Here is a 22700-nt window from a genome sequence, read left to right as displayed (position 1 = left end):
TAGAATAGCAAATAATGTGTTTCTTCTCTAACATCAGTGCATTCATTTAACCAGCTGGAATAACCACTTAAGGAAGTGTCAGGTCCCCTGTAATTATGCATCTGAGTGAAATCATTAGCCAGTGCCTGCAAGCCATCTTTTTTGCCTTCTCTATCATCTGTGAGAGATGACGGTTTATTTGCAATTTGCAATTTTAAGCAGCTTGTTGGTCCGAAGCATTCTTTAATCCAGCCTGAGTAACAACCCTTGGAGCAATACTGGGCTCCCTTTCCAGGCTTGGCAGTGCCACCACAGTTGCTCTTGCATTATCCCTGCCTGCCCTTAGTGCTGCAGTCACTTTCAACAGCCCCAGTAAAGACAGACAAAGTCCCTTTTTTCCAAGCCTGGGTGCACCATCAAATTGTTGCTCCTGGGCATGCCACTTCACTTTATGCAACAGAATAGGCTTTCCACAGGGAGTAGGCATTTTCAAGGATCTCCCACAGCTGATATACAAGGGCTGGCTCTTTCTGTTGTTGGCTACAACAGGTTGAAAGGGAACACCTTTAGCTTTAGCCTTGTCTTTCCCAACTATTCTGCATTTTAAAAATAATCTTGCATCCATAACAAAACAAAATTTCCCACTTCTTGTATCTGCTGATGGATTTGCCTCAATGAATTCTCTGCACCCCAAGGTGTGCACAGCCTGGACTCCAACCTCTCCTGTAACTCCAAACGGCCAGGCTGCTGAAGGAAAAGGATTCTCTCCCAGCTGCTAGAATGCTGCTTTACACCATAACATAATCATTGTAGTGGTCCACCCTGAACATGAGGGGGGAAAAAGGAAAAGATAAGGAGGTGATAGCTGAGGAACTGTCCCTAGGAGGTCTGCAAATGGAGCCAGGTTGCACAAAAGTGATTCAGAGCACTTTAGTGTATTCTAGGACTTGTGGGAACCCGCCTTGGGTCCTAGAGATTAACACTGGTGGGGCCCCTCTGGCATTTGCACATTTAATGTGAAATTACTCTTATGTGCTCTAATGCTGTTCTGTTTAAATGTCTGAACTGATGTGATTTCATTGCTCCACTAGAGATGAGACACACTTAGAGAGAGAGAGAGAGGCTATGGCATTGAGCTGTTTCTCCAGCTGGGAATTTTAGCCAGTTTAGATGATATTAAAATAATTGGCAATTGTTGTGCTTAGGTATGTGCTTAATCTTTAAAAATATTAAGGCTTTAAAAATTACTTAATAATCTAGAAAAAATTAGGGCTAGTTCTGAGAAAGAAAATTTTTGCTCTACAGCGGCAAGACAGAAAGTATAAAGCGTTTACTGCAGCAGTGGGAGAGGGCTGGATGTAACGCTTTGGCAACTCTGCTGTCTTAGACTTTATGTTCCCTAGGAGGAACATGTTGAAAAAAAGCTGCCTTGGTTGAGTTGATGAGGAGTTTTTATCTCTACCAGGATTTTGTTAGAAATAAATTGAATTAAATTTTGAAAGACTACAGTGTCTGTCTGATAGAGGTCTTGAAAATTTATCCAGCTGGCCTGGATATTGCACAGTAAATAAAATAAGGGAAGAAATTAACCTTAGGGTCACTTACACAGCTTTAAATAGTAGTCAAATGGTGTCCTGACTTAAAAAAACCCCAAACAAACAAACAAAAAAAAACCCCCTGAAATTCTAAAATTGTGTGTGTACACCTTGTAGCAGTGGAACTTCTTTTAAACAAGGGCTGGGAAACTTGCTGAGTAGTTTATGTGCATGTAAGTATTTATGTCTAAGTCTGTAAAAAAATCTCAAAAATAAACAAAAAACCCCCACCCCATTATATACATTTGATGATTTTAGAGAGTACAAAACAAATTAATTACTTGGCTGTACAAACACAGCAAATTAGTCTCACTGAGACCCATGTCCCCTGCCCTCTCTTTCACAGAAAAAGACTCCTAAACACCGTGCCCTTGTCATTTGAGAAAACAAGCGTAGGCATTAAGCTGGACCGATAAACTCAAAGCAATCTGAAAACATATGAAACCCTTGCACCAATTCTTCAGATACGCTTGCCCTCAGCTGTGGCCTTCTGCAGGGGGATGTCCAGCCTGGTGAATTCACAGGGAGCAGCACCAGCACAGGACCTCCCAGAGCCGCGTTAGTCCTGTTTTTATTGGCATGCTAATTCCCGAATCGAGAGGAACAGGGAGCAGAGCTGTTTCCAGCTCCAGTGCTGACTTTCTGCAGTGAGAGCGTGGGCATACAGCCCTGCAGCTTTGCAGCAGTGAAGTCTCGCTCCTTGTTTCCCAGAAAACGCCTGCCTGAGATGGTGCTTTAATCGGCTGAGCGGCACAGCCCAAGGGAGAGCTGCGGGAGAGCGTACCTCTGCTCCAGGCCACTTTGAAAGGGGCCAGAAGAAGCCCCTGCTAAGTGGTTTTTAAAATCACAGCTTCAAGTGGTCCCTCCTGCTCTTAAGCACCATATGTGCCACAAAAAAGAGACAAAATCTTCCTGTGGATATAACTGTGACCAGTGTTGAGGTTTAGAAGCTTTCAAGACCTGTCTGATTTTTAATAAACTGAGACAAGGAAGGGCTTAACTAAAAGTGCAGTCTAGTCCCAAATCTGTGTTAGGCATTTGTCTTTAACATTAATCATCCCTTTGATCAGCCTCCTGCCATGTTATGCTGAACTTTTCATATTGCCTGACATTGTTCACAGAATAGACAATTGTTTTGGTTTTTCCCCCTCTTTCTTTGGTAGACTGGGTGCCTTTCTTTTTCCTCTGTGAGCTGTGCCACCTTGAACCCTTGCCAAGATGATGGTCGATATGTCAGAGTTTGGGGAGGCTGCTCCCTACCTCCGAAAGAGTGAGAAGGAGCTGATGAAGGCTCAGACCGTGGCCTTTGATGGTGAGTTGCAGACTCACAGCCCTTTGTGCTGCCAGGGGCTGGTTCAGAGGGTTACATCTGAATGGAGTCAAAGAAATGCATTGCAAAGCAGGATGCAAAGACTCCGTTGTCACTGCTACGCTGCTGCTGTTGGAGGTAGCTGGTTCAACAAAGTTTGGGTTCCTTTATTCTGCAAAGCTATTAAAAACTCCTGGACAGGAAAAATTAAAAACAATCTATGGCAAGTAAGTGTTTATCTAGATTTAGAAGCAAGGTGTATTGGTACTGCTCTGCTAAGAGGGGAATAACCTCTCTGTCAGCTTTAGAAAAAAACAGCAGACATTGATGTCTCTGTGGCCTGACTAGATGTCTTATTTGTTCTGCAGCTTGTATAATAATGTGATGTTAGCTTTTAGTTCTCCTTAATTTATTTTTCATTAAATGGGTTTCTATGAGCCCTGAGGTCTAGTAGTAAGTGTGAATGCATCAACAACTGTGGCCTTTCACTATTCACAACAGTTGCTGTAACTAAGACCTAAAATCTTGTGCAGCTGCTCCAAACTCTAAAAAGACACATACATGACTAAATGTGAGTTGTTAATATTGCTGTTTGTCAACACAATACTTGGAAGAATGTGAAGGAATAAGGTTAAATCCGATAGATGGCAGTTGAATAATGTGGGTTGTATTCCTTGAATAGTTTGAAATTCTCTGTGTGACTTTTTAGCAAATGCCTTAATTTGGGCTTGAATCTCTGTTCCTCCATCTGCACACTGGTGATAATGATTATGAATTTCCCATGGAGGCTGAGGCTTAGCCAGCATTTGTGAAATATGCTGACACCTTGTGCTAGAAGGATCTAGAGAAAGCCGAGCAGTAATTTCAAAGGAAGACAACATTTGGGAGCCCTATGCCTTCTGCTTCATCACACATCTTCCCAGCACTGCCAATCTGCTGCAATCCCAGAGGTTTTGTGTTGCTTCTGCAGAAAAAGTTATCCAGCAATCTCACTTAGCTAGGCATGGTGTTGCTGTTTGATGCAAGGCTGTGAACCCTCAGTCTTCTTAATTTCACAGGGAAGAAGAAATGTTGGGTTCCTGATGAAAAGAAAGCTTATGTTGAAGCCGAAATTACAGAAACCAGTGAAGGCAAAGTGACCGTTCAGACAACGGATGGAAGGGTACAAAACTGGTTTTGTCTGATCTGTGACTAACAAGGCCACAACTGCAAGCTACAGAATTGTCCTTGTTTTGGTTTGGTTGCCTGTTTCATGAAATGGGCTGAGAATGGGAAGGCTCAGTAACTGATGCCAGCTCAGGATGGGATAACACATGAAAAACCACCAAGGGAAAACCAGCAATGCAGTCATGGGTCAGTCATCAGCCACCACACAGCCAGGGGAGGGCTGTGACTGGAGGTTTGCAACCAGCCAGTTCTGGTTTGGTGCCCAGAGCTAAAAACCCAGGCTCTAGCCAAAATTCATGGCTTCTTTTGCAGCCATAGCATCATGCTTCTTACTTCTATCATCTCAGTTGTCTCCCATTCTTCTCATACCTGTGGAAACACACGGTATTGCACACATAGGAAGAGACTGACCTGAAGAACTTCCCTCTGCTGGGGGAAAAATATGTTTTCTTCCATAAGGTGTATGAAGCAACAGAGAATCCCAGTGTCTTCAAATGTTGCTGTATTTGTTTGTCTTTGCAGACCATGACTATAAAAGAAGATGATGTGCAGACCATGAACCCTCCCAAATTCGACATGATTGAGGACATGTCTATGCTGACCCACCTGAACGAGGCGTCTGTGCTGTACAACCTGAGGAAGCGCTACAGCAATTGGATGATCTATGTAAGGGCCACTGCAGGGGTGGATTTAGCAACCTGCATTTCAAGTGCTGACATCGTGTGTGAACATGTTGTGTTCATGTTCATTTTACAACTCTGATAAGTCACAAAAGTCAGGTTCAACTGAATACGAACACCAAACTGAATGAGTAAGATGGTGCTTGGCTCCTTTGTTTTGCTTGCTTGCCTAGGAAAGGGGTGGTGGGGGAATTTTTTCTTAAATCAGAGTGCTGGGGAGACCCAGTTTATTTTTCCATCTTCTAATATTAATCCATGTCAACGCCAGCCATGGGGATTTCTTTTGCTCCCAGTTAGCTGCATTCAATTGTGTTTTAAATCAGTCAAAGGAATACATTGATTTTTACAGCCAACCCTAGCTCTGTATTTTGGTATTCATCAGAGGAGTAAATCCAACATTACCCATTTAAATTCTGATTGTTAAACATTTTCTGTGTTTCTCTAATAACCTCTTTATGAACATGTAGGGCCTAAAGCATAGCTTTGTTTGCAGATCAGTATAGGCAGAAAATTAAACTGGCATCTTGCCTTAATCTGTTTACTGGTAGGGGTGGATTCTTTTTCTTTCTAGAAAACAGGACAGAGGATTCATGCCAAGGCCCTTCATGAGCATGTCCTAACACTGTTTTTAGGGGAAGGGACCTGGATTTCACCTGAAACTTTTAGAACTTAATTTAACTCAATAATCTATGTGCATATAGTTATTGTGCCCATATGATAACTGGGTTTCTTTGAAGATATTGCTCCAAGCTGGGCTAAGTACTTGAAAAGTTACCAGCTGACACCAATTGCCTGGGTTACAAATCAAAGCTCATTCTTCCTCGGAGTGACCAGGCCCCAGAGAACCGATGTGTATCATCCAAAGAGCAACTATAAAGAGATTTTTACCAACCTGGCATCTCCAAAAGCTGAAAAAGGTTCCACAGCTTTGGGGCACAACACTATCCTGTGGTTTTTCTCTTTGAACACCCACCAGAAATTGTCTAGAGGTTCTTGCATACAATTAATAATGGAAAGTTGTTTCTCCCCCTAAAAATGAAGTTCAAACAGGGAAGCTGTGTCTTTCCATTGCATTGTCTGTTTTCAAGAGGAAACAACTCCCATGGAGCAGCAAGGGGCAAAATCAGACACAAGTCTCTTTGCTGCTCCTTTGTTTTCTGAAGGCGATATTTTAATTTCAGGTTGACATCTCAAACCCTTTTTCCCCATTTGAAAACTGTTCAATATCTGTAGTTTTGGTATGAATTGCAATTAGGAAGTCACTTAGCAGATCAGTAACTTCAGAAATTTAGAAAGTCTGAAATTCAATTCAGAAATCAAGCTAAATCAGCAGCTGGCAATGCCACATCCTACTTGGTTAACAAAGACTTTTTGCCTTATCACTTGAAAGAATTTTTTCACTCTGGCTTTGTGTTACTCTCTAGACATACTCCGGTTTATTCTGTGTGACCATAAACCCCTACAAGTGGTTGCCTGTCTACAAATCGGAGGTGGTTGCTGCGTACAAAGGCAAGCGGCGCTCGGAGGCTCCTCCCCACATCTTCTCCATCGCTGACAACGCGTACCACGACATGCTGCGGAGTAAGTGCCACGACCTGCCTCCACCGGCTTTCTCCTCGTCAGTCGGGCTGGTGTGATTGTGCTGCAGGGAAGTGGGTGAGAGCTCCTGCAGCATGGAACAAACACGAAAATAGTCCACAAGCAACAGGGGCTTGGCAGTCTGTGATGATTTTATATACGTGTGTATCCGTACACTTCTTTCATTTCTAAACTGCCCTCCCTGTTCCTGTGGCACTTCTGGTAACCATCTGTCAGGTGCACAAATGTAGCTGTCTGAGCTGAGTGAATGCAGAAATGGGGCCAGGTCCCAAATGTTTGTTAGTGCTTTCCCAAACTCAGAAACAGCCCTCCGGTCAGTTTCTGCTCCGTGTCATGACGCTGGTGAGATGTGTGCGTGCCAGCCCTGTGGCTGCCACACTAGCCCTGTCACACTGCTGCCGTGACCCTGACCTGCACGGGCACCGATCTGTGGCAGCGAACTTCCAGATTTCCCTGGGAAATTTCCTCGCCCTGACCCTGGCGTTACTGGGGAAAAAGAAGTTTATCAGCAGAGGGCAGCAGCGATGTGCTCACACCAGGGCCCGCGAGACAGCAGGATAAATCCAAAAGAGACTTGACCAGAACACATGGTGCTGACACTTGCTTTTAAAAAAATGAAAAAGCTTTTTGTGAGGGGACAAAACCACTGGGCAGAGGGAATGCGTGTCTGGCTGCAGAGATGCTCTTGTATCAGATAGACTCCTCAATATGTAGCCTGCCATAACGGCTGGAATTATAAGAAGAAAAGAGGAATTTAGGCTTAATGACTTGGGAAGCTGCCATGATTTAGTGTTTTCTGAACATGATTAATAATATATTAGGATTGCAGAATGTTCTAATAAATGCTTGTTTCTGATCAGACAATTAGGCGTGGACAATAGGCTGCTTAGTTCCAGTAGCATGGCCAGCTGAAAAGGAACATGCACGCATTTTAAGGAACAGCCTGTGAAAAAAAAGAGCAAAATTACTTGGGTTGATCTAGTATTGCAGGAGCAGAAAGGTCAGACATGAGCAAAGATACACTCAGGAGTAAGAGAATAAATTATTTCAGAACAGGAAATTACTTTCTTTATTATAGTTTCCCAGACATAGATGAATGTCTACAACTGACAGGTATTTAATACCAATTTGAGCAAAACACAAGACAAGGATTCAGGGCAGGGCTGGAACCCTCACTTCTGGAAATCATTCTAGCCAGTGTTTATCCTTCTGTCTTCATGTGATTCTCTTCTGTCCTTGCATGACTGATTCTGGTACCCATCTGCAATTATAATACGTGATTTGTACACCCTACTAAGTTTCTCTTTCTTTTTCTTTTTTTCTCTTTCACAGATCGGGAGAATCAGTCTATGCTGATCACGTAAGTTCTTCTTTATTGACTGATTTGAGACTTTGTTATTGTGAAAAACTTTGAAGAAAAAAACCCTGATAAAATACAAGTTGACTCTTAAAATCTCAGCTAAATTGCCTGGAACCAAGTAACTGTCAATTTGTCCATCTGATGGTTAACTTGACCTCCATGAGAAAGGAGTAGCTAAAGGTTTGATGGAGTCTGGCCCACTTCTGATCCCCATCTGATGAACTTTTCATGTAGGCAGGAAAACAACTCAGCAGGCAATTAAAACTGCTCCTTGCAGGATTAGCCTTTCTGTGGCTGTCATCTTTGGATGCAGAGGACTCCTTCTGTTCAGTGTGGTTACTCTTGCTTAAAGTTATGTCTCAGAGTGTTGTGTACATACATCCAAAGAGGGAGAGATGACCTAGGTACAAAAGATCAGGTGTGATGTTTACTGGCAAGCATGAAAGGATGGAGACTCAGGTGTCTCTACAAAGTTACAAGTGCTCTTGGGTGATGCTGGCAAATAACTGCAGCTTTTATCTGCTTTTTCTAGCTCATTAACTGTAGATATATGTACTCCAGAGAGTTAGTCTGGATGCTTGTAATTAAACTTCATGCCCCTAAAAGAAGCTTGGTGTAGGGTGGGTTTGTACAGGACTTCTGAAGAACAAGTCCCTGCTGTCATAGGACCGCACCTCTTCATTCAGTCAGTTTGAGGTATTTCCACAGAAATGGCTGAGCAACAGAAAAGGCTGCAGATACCAGAGTCAGTGAGTCTGAGAACAGCCTTGATGGGAGGGGCTGGCTGGACAGGATTTAAAAGGAGGAGTTGCAGCTGTTTGAGCAATGGTTTTGTTTTCTTCCCCTTTCCTCTAGCGGAGAATCTGGCGCTGGTAAGACTGTCAACACAAAACGAGTCATCCAGTACTTTGCCACAGTGGCAGCCCTGGGTGAAACGGGTAAAAAGAATGTAAGTCTGCTGCTGGCTGACTCATTTCAGACTCCCAACGTTCCCCTCTTTCTTGTATGACTAACCTCACAAGACTGCAGTACTGAGAGCATGCTGTTCTGAAGGGAGAAAGGCACACATGAACTTACCACACTCCAGACAGAGCAGAAACACCACCCCTGGCTCTGGACAGATGCTTGTTGATGCCACTTTTTTTTTTTCCTCAGGAGTTTCAGTTTTTGTGTGTGCTAAATATCCTTCTGATTGTGTTAAAACCAATCAAAAGATGGAGAGGCTGTAAAATATAAGATTTTTTTTTCAAATGGAAAATAGTCTTCAAAAAGACTAGGATTATAACTTCTCATCAAAATATCTGTTTCATTGAAAGCTTTTTTGTCCACAAAAAAAATAGGATTGCTTTGACAAAAGATATTTTTTCAATCAGCTTTTCTGTATTTCTGTTTGGATAAGTGCTGTTCTGCTTATAAGTGCTCTCTAAGGTTACAATGAATACTGTATTCATATGCTGCTTTTTATCTTGTGTTGCCATGAGCTTATTTGCTATGAGCTTCATTGCACTTGAAGGGTTCAGTGCTCTTTTGTGGTGAATTAAATGATTCCTGTGAACTGTATTTATAAGGCCAAAATTTCAGCCACACTTCAAGTCTGCGCACAGAACTCACGTCATATAAGTTCTCCTGAGGCCTGCAAGGCTTTCTTAAGAAATGGTTGAGTTATCCAGAGCCAGCTTCCTGCATGCAATGAGGCTGGTGCTCATTGTGGTGTCTAAAACTTGCTGTGCTCATGCAGCAATGGTGCTCCCATCCCAGGCTTACTGCTTGAATTTCCACTGTAGAAATCTACCTGGTTTTGCTCTGGAGATGTCCTATGATAGACCAAAACACCAACTAAGTGAACAGAGAAAAGAGACTGCCACTAGGTAGCAAGAATAAAAGAGCATAAATGCAGACAGACAAGTTCTAGGCAATAAGATTGTGCCCCACATGAACTTTTGGATAATTTTGGAGTAAAAAAGGGTGATGAAAATGCAACCTGACCTGAAAAACTACATGAAACATCTTCCAGCTGCAATACCTGGTTTTACACCATTGTGATGTATGGTGAATGCAAAATAATAGCTACACATGCTTTTTGAAGGCTTCAAAAAGCACTGCTGGTGTGTTGGTACCCATGAGACAGCTAACCTTGCTAATTGTTTTATTTTATATTGTTCTCTGTGCTAGTATTCACATTCTCTCTCTTTTTTCTCTTCATTGTGTTCCTATTTTGTCAACAGCCAGCTACAAAAACTGGGGTAAGCCATCAGCTTTGCTGGTTTATTTTTGCCTTGCAGAATTGGTGTTGGGCTCTGTCAGATGTGTCATGAGCCTCAGCATTTCATTTTGTGTGGTTCCCAGGTGAATAGTGAATGATCCCAGGAGCCTCAGCAGGAAAAGTCATCCACTTCCCAAACTGAAATCTGTGCGAGCAACAGTTAAAGCTTTTCTCATCTCCAGGAATACCAAATGTTACAAGCTCTGAGTGCTTTTAAATCAAATGCATTCTAGTGCTTGTCACTGTCTTCAGTAGCCCGTCTCCCACACACATTCCTCTTTCCTCGGATGTCCCCACATGCTCTGCAGTACAGCAGTACACGAGGTGATTTCTTTCGCACGCAGATGGCACAAGATATAAATCTGCAAAGCCAAACAGTAGGGAGCAGCAGAATGATGGAGGCCTTTTAAAGCACTCATAATTGACTGATGGTCTCGCTGTTCTGCCATTTCCACTGCGTCACCCCTGGTGTGAAGCTAAATAAATCACTTTGCTACAGAGGCTCAGCTCTGTAAGTGAATGCATGGCTGAGCTAGAGCTGACAGCTGAGTCTGTGGCCTGTAGGTTTCTCAATAGTGTTTCAACCTTGATTTCTAGGGAACCTTGGAGGATCAAATCATTCAAGCAAACCCAGCCCTAGAAGCTTTTGGAAATGCCAAAACCTTGAGAAATGACAATTCCTCACGTTTCGTAAGTCTTCAGCATAATCCAGTGACGTCTTATTCAACAGTGGCCAGTTAATAATACCTATGTCATAATCCCTTCATAGATTGCATTTTGCCCATTAAAATTATTGGATTTCCAGAGTGGAAAAATAGCATAGTAGGATCTAACAAAAACCTGAAGAGAAATAAAGAACAAGCAAGAATAATTGTTTAAACTGTTTAAATTGTTTAAAATTAAAAAAAAAAAAATTTAATTTAATTTAGAAGAAAAGCAAAACCCTGTTTTAGGAAGCCCTTCGAACAGCAGTGGTAGATCTTCCTCAGAACTGCCTCTGTATTATTTTCCTTCCCCGTTTTCCTCTAGGCTGTCTTTCCCTCTTCCTATAGTAGCTGTACTTTGCCTCTAAGTGTCAGAAATACAGCACAGCCCCTGCTCCCTCCCACACCCTCCCCTGTGCAGACCCGCCCTGCAGCAGTACTCCTATCCTTGAGCCATTAGGTTTCCCTTTTGAGCTCAGTGAACTGTCTCTGCTTGTCCCTCCGTGCTGCCATCACCTTGAGGCTCTCCTCCTCTCCATTGGGTTGGCAGGAGAGCAATCCTCTTGGGAGCTCTGCCTCTGCCACATTTGGTTGACGTTGTCTGAGAGGTCCAAAAGGAATGGCATGAGGATGACAAGCCTGAGTTTGGAGCCCATGCTTCCCTAACAAATCCTGTTAAAAATTAAATTGGAAAGGGTGGAGAGGACCAGAGGTTGTAAGCATCTGTAAAGCTACACAGTTGTATAAGGAGCTTGTCAACCGGAAGGGAAATTAATTATTTTTGTGTGTTTGAATATGAGAATCTAAATGAAAACTACTAATGTTTTATGAATTGAGAGAGATGGATATGTAAATTTAATGGGCAAAGCTGTGTAAAATCACAGCACTCTTCTGACATAAGTAGGTGCATGTAAGTTAGAGCTGCAAATGAGGAGAAGCCAAAAAAGGACCCTGTGTCTCTTAAGGCCAGGCTTAATGCTCTGAGTCCTGCATTACAGTAAACCTGCATCATGCAACTGAAGCCATGTGCTTTGCCATATCTTAGCCTGGCAGATAAGTACACTGTTATCCTTTCTCCACAAGCAGATTACATAGCTCTATTTGCAGATTTAGGCTTGGAAGACAGTAATATCATTGTTTGATATTTTTCATTGAAAATATGCCTGTGCAATGCCAAGGAGTTTGCATAAATTGATTCTTTGGGCCAAATGATTGCTTTCAAACTGCATTCTTTGTTTCCCTCTGTATATACTATATGCACTAATTAGAATATTCTTCTGTGTGAATTAGGGTAAATTTATCCGAATCCATTTTGGAACTACAGGCAAGCTGTCATCTGCTGATATTGAGATTTGTAAGCAGCAAACTCTCTCCTTTTAAAAAATACAATTGCTCATCTGAAAGCTGCAAAACCCTTTCTCACTGAATTTTCCTTTGTGCGACCAGATTTATTGGAGAAATCCCGAGTGATTTTCCAGCAACCTGGTGAAAGAGACTATCACATCTTCTACCAGATCCTGTCAGGAAAGAAACCAGAGTTACTAGGTAAGTGTTATGTGGATCCACAGCTTTTAGGAGCCTGAAAGAGTGGATAAGGAGTTAGGAGGCAAACCCATGTGCAGAAAGGTCCTTATGCTTCCACTTGATAAATCTGAACTTCCACTGTCAAATACAATCTTTTAGAGGTGTTGTTCCAGTGTCAGCAGCAGAGACCATTTTTCATATATTACAGATTAATCTAATGGGAATAAAACTCAGGCAGGACTTTTAAAACATGGCACTATAAAGGCAAAAAGTGTCACACTGAATTTGTGTAATCCAAGGTCTCAAAACATCTGGAAAATGCTATGCCTCCAAAGTATTTGTGGTGATAAAACTTTAATTATCCAGATTTTCATATATGAGAAGATTTGCTTATAGGTCCACAAAGAAAAGCTAGTTTCCTCTTTGTGCCCCAAGTGACAAAACTGACATTCCAGCATGTTTTGTAGCAGGAGAGAATGTTCAAAGCTGCCTGCTGCTGATTATGTGGCGATTACCCCTTTCAAGCTTCCCCTGGCTCAGCGTGGTCCCACAAACCCGCTGGAGAAGGGCAGAGGAGGGCTGAGATGCTTTGAATAAAACATTCACTAGTTATTTAAGTGACGTGGTTTGCTGACTTCAGTTTGTGCTCTGAAGGGCTGCATTTTGTAAAATATGTTGGAGGGTCACTTCATTGCTCTTCTACACTCCCACTAAGCCATAGCAATCATAATCTCTTTTGAAGTCATACTATTCTGACAGTGCGTGGTCAAATCCTTAACACTCTAAGATTTACATGGCCTAATTAATGGCAATTACAGGAAAGATTTCAAGAGAGCTTTGCTCTGAGATTCCTGTGATTATCCCTGTGCTGGGAAAATGCTCTGTTTCTCATAAACTCTCTGTGTGCTCCACAACAGCACACACCTTTCTGGCCAGCAGGAACATGTCTGCAGGCTCTTGAAGAGGTTGAAACCTACAGGGGTGTGTGTTTTGTAGACAAGAAATGTATGTGCTTGTATATAAACACATCCATATCTAAATATGGATAAGTATCAATAACAATAACTATGGACAAACATAACTATAGATAAAGTAATTTATATCAGAGTGACTACAGAGCAAAGACAAGCTTATAGAGAATAAGATTCATATTAACATATTGATAGCCATTTATTTATGATAGATGATATATATTTATTGATAGCCATATATTTAGATCTGTAGAGATGTGTGCCTGCATAAAAAATATTGAAATCTAGACTAAATCTCGGTCTGGGGAATGTGGGTGAAACTTTCAGCTGATTTAAGGAAGCAGGACTCTGGCTGTACTTTTAGAGGCAGCTAACTTTGTAGACAACAACTCTGTATCTTTGGGTTTTGATATGAAGGAATGACAATGGAGCAAGCCATATTCTGTCTTTTGTTTATCAAAAGCCAAGTGTCTTCTGCAAAGGGCGCTGGAAGTCGCTCTTCTCTGGGTCTGTTATAAAAAAGGAAAGCCATGCTCATACTCCCTGTCTTGGATCATACTAAAAGCTTTTTCACTTCACTATTTAGATGGTGAGGTGAAGTACCCCTAAAAAACATGTGAGGCAAAAAGCAGGACTATACAGGAAATTATGGGCTCAGTATGCTGCAATACATACTCAATAGATGTGTATGCACAGCAGATGCTAATATGCAGTATTTCCATATTCTTTTTATTCACTTTCTCTACATATTCAGACTAACATACTAGAATAGGAGAGCTGGTTTCTGCCCTGCAGTTATTAAAATAAAAACAACAAAACAACGCAGTAGTACAGAGACAAATGTAGGTTACATTTGATTTTTCCATCTCCATTTCTGAGGATAGCTTGAATGGATGGCAGTTTTGACCTTGGCAGTTCTTTTACAGACATGCTCCTGATCTCTACCAACCCATATGACTACCACTTCTGCTCACAAGGAGTGGTTACAGTGGACAACTTGGACGATGGAGAAGAGCTGTTGGCAACAGATGTAAGTCTGCATGGATATGACTTTGGGCTTCCTAGATCAGGGGAGGAAGACTACTGGGAGGAGCCTGACTTCTGTCCCTGAAACTGTTGGACAAAAGCAAAAGTAGGATTGGGTCTTAATTGCATTCAGACTGTGAAGCACAAGGTCTGGTAAAATGTTACGCTTTTGATTCTGGCCTTACTCAGTGTAATGTCCACCTTTTATAATTTTTTATATTTAAAATGCTAGATGCAGAGAGCTCTCCCCTGGGTCTCTGCCACTGCTGGGTCTTCAGGGTGTTCCAGTGGCTGCTTTGGGTGATAACAACCCTTGGCAGGATACTAATATCTTCCCTGCAAAGGTAGATCGTGGGGCTGCCACCACCACTGCTTTTGAGCAGGGAAGTGACAACATGTCTGTGTTTCCTTTTCACAGCAAGCCATGGACATCTTGGGATTTGTGCCTGATGAGAAGGCTGGTTCCTACAAGCTCACAGGTGCCATCATGCACTTTGGGAATATGAAATTCAAGCAAAGACCCCGAGAAGAGCAGGCAGAGGCTGATGGCACTGAAAGTAAGAATAACACCTAAAATTGCTCCTCAGCTTCAAAAGTCTGGCATGTACCAGGCACTGTGCTGAGGAAGCAGCTGCCTGTTTGCTTTGTTCTTGCACACTTGTAGCACTCCTAATCAGCCAAGAGTGCTGTACTTGCAACAGGCTTATTCAGTGGTGGATAACCTTGCTCAGCAGGAGATGAACACAGCCAGACTAACAGGATCGAATTCCATGTTTGAGACCATTTGCACAAAATGGTTGTGAAATCCTGCTGCCTTAACTTTCTCTTTCATGATTACAGGTCTTGCTTCTTTATTTTCTCTTATACTTGAAACTGTCTATAACTTGTGTGGAGATATGTTCTTTTCCCTAAGCCTGAAGAGCTTCTTAAGTGAGATTCTTGCAGCAACTGGGGTTTGAAGTAGTCAGATGACCTACCATAAGGGAGAGTACAGGCATACCTAACACAAATTAGGCCTTTATCCAATTTTTCTTTTGAAGTGAATGTACTTAATATGTTTTTTTAGCTGGGCATGTTTCCATGTAGAAGTTTAAAGCCAATTGAAACCTTATATCTCCTGTCCAGGTGCTGACAAAGCAGCCTACCTGATGGGAATCAACTCCTCTGATTTGATTAAGGGTTTGTTGCACCCTAGAGTGAAAGTTGGCAATGAGTATGTGACCAAAGGTCAAAGTGTTGAACAGGTAAGGAGTCACTTTTGTGATATTTGGATAGATGTCCTGCAAGCCTAGAGGATTTACCTGTAACATCTCAGAGAGACAGACAGCTGCTAGAAATATTAACATGAGCCTCTAGTACCTTTTCTCATTTTATATGCCCAAACTAGGGGAAATACATGGTGAAATTGAGGGAAACTGGGGAAGAGACTGACAAAGGAATACTGTCCAGCACAACTTTTGATAGAATTGTTTTTCTGATGTGTTAGCAGTACTCCAGGAAACCAGGTGCAGTAAAACCACATGGGGATTGATAGCTAATTCTGGATGAGGATAGTTACCTAGAAGATTGGAGCCATGGATTATTTATTCACTCATTGCTCATTCATTATTCATGTAATTTTTAATCTCTGTGTGACCTCAAACAGCTAAAGGCAATATCCACTTTAAGTTATCTCCTAATTTAAGGGAAAAGGAGTCCTTGGGTTGCTATGCTGCAGCTGTAGCAATATTGTAGAAGATGCTGCAGCGTTTTGGTTACAATAATAGTTGTATTGTATTTGGTTACAATAATAGTTGTTTGCAGACAGCCTGTGGTACAGGCTCAGAAAGTAGAAAACCACTACAGTGAGGTGTATCCTGATGATGCAGATGTGCACAAGCTAAAGAAGATACTTTAGACAGACTTTTCCTATTGCCTGCTCATGCCATAGCATCCCTCAAAAATTAGAAGCAAGTGTCAATCAACAACATGAGCATAAACCTCCACCCTTCTCTGGCAGTAGGTCTGGACATCATAGCTGGCTTCTGGCCTGTGAGTTTCTGCTATCTTACTTCCACAGAAATATAATGGATTAAAACATTTGGAACTTGCCATCCAGCTGTTTCCCAAGATGTACTTCATAAGCACTTTATCATACATGTTGGTAGACATCCATATATTTAGCAGTGATTTGAAGGAAATTCAGCAGAGATAATAGGAGAAACAGTGTTGTGTTAACTATACCTTGGTGATTATACAAAGCACTGGGAAATTTAATTTAAACTGTAAACAGACATTGAAATAGTCTACTGCACCAAAATCTTTGTGTTCCCCAGTGAATTTTATTTCACACTGCAGTGTTCTAAAACATGTATTTTAGGTTCTGTATGCTGTTGGGGCCTTATCTAAGGCAGTGTATGATCGAATGTTCAAATGGCTGGTGGTCCGTATCAACAAGACCTTGGACACTAAGCTGCCAAGACAGTTCTTCATTGGAGTCCTGGATATTGCTGGGTTTGAAATCTTTGATGTGAGTATTAATGTGTGAGGACTGGTTGGAAGGACATAAAAGATGCCAAGAGATAGCTCTTGGTTGGGTGTTTCTCTTTCTAAATGAACAGAAGACAAAGTGCTGAGAAAGCCATAAGGCAAATAATGTGTATGATTTTACAGGGAGGTTTTTTTTTTCCATTAATAGATATAAAAACCACTTGGCTGGACATGTCAATAGCTCCTGGGAACAAGTTCTCATATGCTTTGGGCTGTAAACAATTTCCTTCTTGCTGTTCTACCAAGTTAACTGCAATGCAAATGCTTATTTTTTCTCTCTTTCTGCAGTTTAACAGCTTTGAGCAGCTGTGCATCAATTACACTAATGAGAAACTGCAACAGTTTTTCAATCATCACATGTTTGTCCTGGAGCAAGAAGAGTATAAGAAGGAAGGCATTGAGTGGGTATTCATTGACTTTGGCATGGACCTGCAGGCCTGCATTGATCTAATCGAGAAGGTATGTACATGCCAAGGAGTATTCACTGAATTGGTTGGATTCAGGATGCTCCTTTGAATGTGTCCTCATGGCCCAGTGAACAGAGTAGGATAAACAGCATGACAATGACAAGTTTCTTGCCTTTCTACCTGAATACAGAATCAAAAGAAAATCAGTATTTGTGGCCACTCAGCTTTACCTTTGGAATTCTGCCTCAAAGAGCCAAGAGCAGCCAACAAGCTGTAACTGGTAATTTGTATGGCTGCATCATTTTCCCTGGTTTGCACTTTTCTCTTTCTCTTTCTGTCCCTGCTGTTCCTCCATTCAGTCTGTACCACATATGCTTAACATCAAACTCGTCAGCTTTTCAGGGCAAATGCAATGTTTCAGTCTTGTGCCCTGTACATCTCCTGTGAGGCTCCTCTTTCTCACATTACATGCTGATGTGCAAAGTCCTTTGTGCTCTTTCTACCCTGAAAAGGAAAGAAACCTCTCACCACTTCCCCAGCATGGGAAATGCCTTTCATTTTCCCTTTTTTTGGGAGTATAATGTGGTCCTGGTGGGGACACCTGTCCTCTGCTGTATAACCTTTGTATCTCTTTCTGCCATGTTTTATGGCACAGCATCTAACCCTGCTGATCTGTGAGGAAACATGAAATTTTGCATCTTGCGTTAGCAGGAAATTCATAACAGCAGAAGTAGAAAATCTGATTATTAAGCAGTCATCTATTTGATCACTGTCTTGTCCAAGGGCAGGATTTGTGTGCATGATCCTAATCCCTCAAAACCAATATGCCCAGTGCTATGAGGTTTGTTCATCTCTTCCTGAGACATGAATCATCATTATGATAAATGGTCCAGCTGCCCTGAAGGATAAATCAAACTCTTTCTGGAAGCAACCATAAAGCCTCCTAAGGCAGAAGTGACATACTGAACAGTCAAAGGTGACATACTGAATAGTCAATGGGGTGGTTACTGTTTTAACAGGATAGTCAAAAACTTCTTCCTCAGGTTAAGAAGAAATTTTGCAGGCTTAACATTCCAGGCTGCATAGCCACTGAAAGCAGGCAGCCTAAATGTTTCCCAACAAAAATGGTCTTAAATCCACAGCCACTGGGAATCCTGTCTATCCTTGAAGAGGAATGCATGTTCCCAAAAGCCACAGATATGACATTCAAATCCAAACTCTACGACAACCATCTTGGCAAGTCACCCAATTTACAGAAGCCCAGACCTGATAAGAAAAGGAAATATGAAGCTCACTTTGAACTCCTTCATTATGCTGGTGCCGTAAGTTCCTCTGCTGGCAGGCAGACTTTGTGTCAGAGGTCTTCCAGGTGGGGTTTGGCTGTAGCACACAACAAGGGAGGGTGGGAAGGATGAAGAGGGGAAGAAAGGAAAGGTGAGGAGTAAAAACAAATATCTGCTCTCTCTGCACAAGTGTTGCAGCAGAGTAAGATGCCACCAGGATATCTGCTCCTTAGATGCACAAATACAATGAAATAAACTGAGGAGGGCTAATAGTACTTTTGGTGGAAGTATGCCTTGCTTTGCCTTTATCACTTTTCCTCCAATCTGAGTAAGTCTAGTAATTAAACAGCGGCAGCATCTAGCTTTTCACCTCAGTTTCCTGGAAAAATGATCTGATTTCTGCTTGAACTCAAGGGATGGTTTAAAAAAAGAAAAAAAAGATATCACTTTTTACTCATTCTAGGACCAGTGTCAAAATAGCAAAAGGAAGTGTGGTTAGCTTTGATATGGTGGTTCAGTTTACAGTTTCACTGGTGATGAGGTGAACGAGAACATAATCCAGTACTGTGATACCTGAGCCAAAACTTGTCCAGTTTTGAAGTTCTGTTTTCAGACCAGATAGGCAGGAATAATTTGAGAGGGTCACAGGAATTTTTAAATCAAACTACAATTGAGAAGAAGCCTGCACAGCAGAGCAGGAATTTACCTGATGCTGTTAATTTCAAATTATAATTGAGCATTAAGCTAATTTTGTAATTATTAAAAGAAATAATGCTGATCTTGGTACTTATCTGAAGCTGTTAATGCATTCAGCAGAGAAAATTAGAATTTCTATTCCCTTGTGGTACTGATAATGGAACATATTTCTCCACTAAACAGAGCTGTGGCAAAGTCCTGGAGTTAGTTTGTAATCATTAAGATTCTATTAGAAAACCCCTATTGTTCCAGTGTAGCATGCTATTTTGAAGTTAAATTATTACTTGTGTGATTTATACTTCAGCACTTTTTAATAGCGTTCCTGGGACACCAATGCCACATGGTATCTCCACAGATAACCACATGGAGTCTGTGAGAAGATGCAGGGACCAGATAGTTTGGAAGGGGTGTGTGGGATTCACATGCTAATTATTAGGAAGAGAGGTTTGGGAATTAGGAAGCAGAAAACTGGAGGGGAAGTGATGAAAACCAGGGCAGCTGGTACTGCTTTGAGAACAGCTCTTCACAAAAACTCATTGGCTTCAAGCTGAACTGCAAAGAACTGCTGGCTGCTCTGAAGGAGAACATTGGCAACCTCTGGTTTGTTTTCAATGCCTTGCTGTAGGTTCCCTACAACATCATTGGGTGGCTTGAGAAGAACAAGGACCCGCTTAATGAAACCGTAGTAGGCATTTTCCAGAAATCCTCCAACAAGCTCCTGGCAAGCTTGTTTGAAAGCTACATTGGTGCTGACAGTGGTAAGCAGAACCAGCTCACACGGGCTTCCTTTGGGTTTTGGGATGCGTGTTTGGGAATGAATTTCAGAAACGAAGCAATTCTCTCAACTGCAATTGCCTCAATGCTAGATGGGGCAGTGACTAATTACTTAGATGGGCACAGCAGCTGTAGGAGTTTGCCAGTTATAGGAAGGAGACCATTAACTCAGCTAGGTTGAATGTATAGTACCTCTGAGCATAGAAAGCTGTGTTGTGAATAATCCAGTGTGAATTTGAGTATGCAAGTGTTCAGATATGCAGCCAAGTGTTGCACAAAAGATTGTGTACATAAATGCCAGTGAAAAAGAGCAGCTCCTGTTTCGCATGCTGTAGTACTCCTTCCTAGACCCCCTGAAATAAATAAGAAATGCCAAGTTTAAGAGGGAGTTTTGGAATATTTTATTGGATTAGTGGCAAGTACACACTGAAGGTACCAGAACACCATCCCACATTGGCCATAGTAAAAGGCTTTGCCAATATGTCTTCCTTTTTGCTAGCTGCTGTTTTTCTTTTATTTGACAATGTACATTGTACTAATGTACAATATAATAATGTATATCTGAGGACATATTTAATCTCTATTCTTTACATAGAACTCTTTTATTCATGAGAAGACAAGTAGCAAACATTCAGAAAATTGATCTTAAGTAAATAACTGGTATTCATTACAAAGATGTAGCTCTTATGCCCTGAAGTTGAAATCACTTACAGCCTGTTTATCAGAAACCTCATTTCAAGAGATGCTCTTGCTATGTATCACATGACACTTTCCTAGGAAGCAAGCAGGCTGAAAACTTCGTAATGGGAATGAGATGAAGCCGAATGTAAATAACAAACATCCTGCCATGAGCAAATCCTTGCAAGTTACTAGTGGCCTATTTGCCTGTGGATATTCTGGTCTGTCTGAATACTACCTTGCTTTTCTTTGGTGTCAGGAGAAAGGAACAGCCTGTCCAGATTAGCCTTTTCCACTCTCAGCAGTATCACCTTCTGAAGGGAAAAAGGCTGTCGATAATTGCATCAAGCAAATTTCACTCTTCACTTCTTTTATGTTGACAGGTGACACAATGACAGATCTCCTGGGAATGATCTGATGGCCCACTGCTTAAGAAAGCTGCAGCAGCTGCTGTACATTTTTGGGTCCTGTCATGAACCTGTGAAACTTTGTGAAGGTCTTGTCAGAAACTAGCATTCCTTGGGAGGATCTGAGTGATTCTGACTCCAAAGCTTTAAGCAAAATTCAGGGGATGCAAAGTTACTATATCTAAAATTATAAATATTTGTTTCCCTCTATTCTAGACAAATCTTACTTGCACAAGTTCAGTGTCTGCATAGCAGAGAATCTGTTTCTATACAGTACAATGTGCAGTAGAAATTTTCTGTAAGATTATTTTTCTTTAAGTTTTTCTTTTTCTACATCATCTCACCCTATGGAGCTTTTAACTTACTTTTGTTAAAAGTTTTTTTCTGCCAAATTCATATTTATGGGCTTTTCTGCATAAGAAATGATGCAGCATAGATCTGAAACACAAATGCAATCCAGAAAGTTTACAGTGGTCTTTGACAAAATTCCTAACTATGGACAGAGAGTTGCAAATGTGTGATGTATCATGCATGATTTTCAGAATGTCTTCTATAAAATTTGAGCAATCACAGCCTTTTAGTCAAATAGAGCAGCACTATTAAAATGGTCTGCTTTCCACACTCTGCCTGCACCCCTTACTGAGACATGGATTGATTTATGCTTCTTTTTTCCTTCTTAGGGGACCAGGGTGGAGAAAAGAAACGCAAGAAAGGTGCTTCGTTCCAAACAGTGTCCTCATTGCACAAGGTTTGCTACCTCTTTGAGTTAAGACAATGCATTGAAGAAGAATGTTAAGGGCTGTAATGAACAGGAAAAAAATGAAATCCAAGATTGAAATTTGACTTGTGGACAGGGTTATTTACCTTGGCTAAGGAAATACACTGTTATTAAAACTGCATGCCAGGGGCTGATCCATTTCATCATCTTGTAGCAGTCAGGACATTGTTCTTTTTACTGTGTTCAAAAAAGTTTCACAAAATGGAGCCAACAACCTATAACACTTATTTTGTTGCTTACAGCTTCATGCTTGTCTCTGGAACAGGAACTGATTACAAGTAATTTGCTAGTCGCTATCTGATTACTGCTTGTAATTGGATCCTAGGGTTAGAGTAGACATGCAAAACAAAAGATGTTGAATGAAGAGGCATAAAGCCTTTTGTTTTCTCAGCTATTCCCTTCTTCTGTGACTGGCATGTGCTCCTGGTGGAAGCTATCATTAGGAATCGTGGCTGAGGGGAAAACAGGGCTATTTACCTTTTTTTACCATTACTACCATTTCTATGGGTAACATTGAGGAAGACGTAATGCAGGTAAACCTCAGGTTGGGAAAGATGTAGTTACCCACTAATCATGCCATTTTATCTTGTTTGGAGATACTCCCCATGAAGGGAAATCACAGGAAACAGAGATCTGTATCTTACCAGCTGTTGAGGTGTGAAGGTGGCTGAAGGGGCACTCAGACAATAATTAATAAGCCCAGTACAGATAGAAGCCCACTTTCCAGCACACAAGCTGCTGTTAGTACCCAGCTCAGATTGTTTGTTGTCCTGACTAGCGTATGAGGAATCTGCAGTTTGCACAGTTGTGCTGATGGCATTGCATTCCACCTCCCATGGTCTCCATTTTCTACCTACTGAACAAAACACTTTCCCCAGAGCGTGGTGATCACTGAATGGCTGGCTTCTCCTGAGCTAGTTGGTCCCATGCCTGGGACATGTCTGATTAAGACCAATAAAGGGAAAATGTTT

At 41.5% G+C, this 22700-nt stretch overlaps 1 protein-coding gene across 2 annotated transcripts in view; it reads left to right on the top strand.

Moving 5' to 3' along the window:
- The first annotated feature begins 2795 nt into the window (after window positions 1-2795).
- Window positions 2796-22700, top strand: part of MYH15 (myosin heavy chain 15) — a 42543-nt gene continuing 22638 nt past the window's right edge. The window contains exons 1-19 of one of the 2 annotated variants that reach the window (XM_059837323.1): window positions 2796-2886; window positions 3942-4045; window positions 4573-4716; window positions 6155-6311; window positions 7662-7689; window positions 8545-8638; window positions 8848-8860; window positions 9919-9932; window positions 10550-10642; window positions 11947-12010; window positions 12103-12201; window positions 14078-14181; window positions 14596-14734; window positions 15303-15421; window positions 16537-16686; window positions 16995-17165; window positions 18256-18435; window positions 19718-19850; window positions 21632-21699. In XM_059837323.1, the coding sequence (XP_059693306.1) occupies window positions 2796-2886; window positions 3942-4045; window positions 4573-4716; window positions 6155-6311; window positions 7662-7689; window positions 8545-8638; window positions 8848-8860; window positions 9919-9932; window positions 10550-10642; window positions 11947-12010; window positions 12103-12201; window positions 14078-14181; window positions 14596-14734; window positions 15303-15421; window positions 16537-16686; window positions 16995-17165; window positions 18256-18435; window positions 19718-19850; window positions 21632-21699 (1965 nt within the window). Of the gene's footprint in view, window positions 2887-3941; window positions 4046-4572; window positions 4717-6154; window positions 6312-7661; window positions 7690-8544; window positions 8654-8847; window positions 8861-9914; window positions 9933-10549; window positions 10643-11946; window positions 12011-12102; window positions 12202-14077; window positions 14182-14595; window positions 14735-15302; window positions 15422-16536; window positions 16687-16994; window positions 17166-18255; window positions 18436-19717; window positions 19851-20233; window positions 20243-21631; window positions 21700-22700 lie in introns of both variants that reach the window. The other variant, XM_059837314.1, reaches the window with a different exon arrangement.

This window comes from Haemorhous mexicanus, chromosome 2 (genome assembly GCF_027477595.1).
Source record: "Haemorhous mexicanus isolate bHaeMex1 chromosome 2, bHaeMex1.pri, whole genome shotgun sequence".
Classification (NCBI taxonomy): Eukaryota; Metazoa; Chordata; class Aves; order Passeriformes; family Fringillidae; genus Haemorhous; species Haemorhous mexicanus.
The sequence above is the reverse complement of the archived record's forward strand: the minus strand, read 5'-3'. Positions and strand labels throughout refer to the sequence as shown.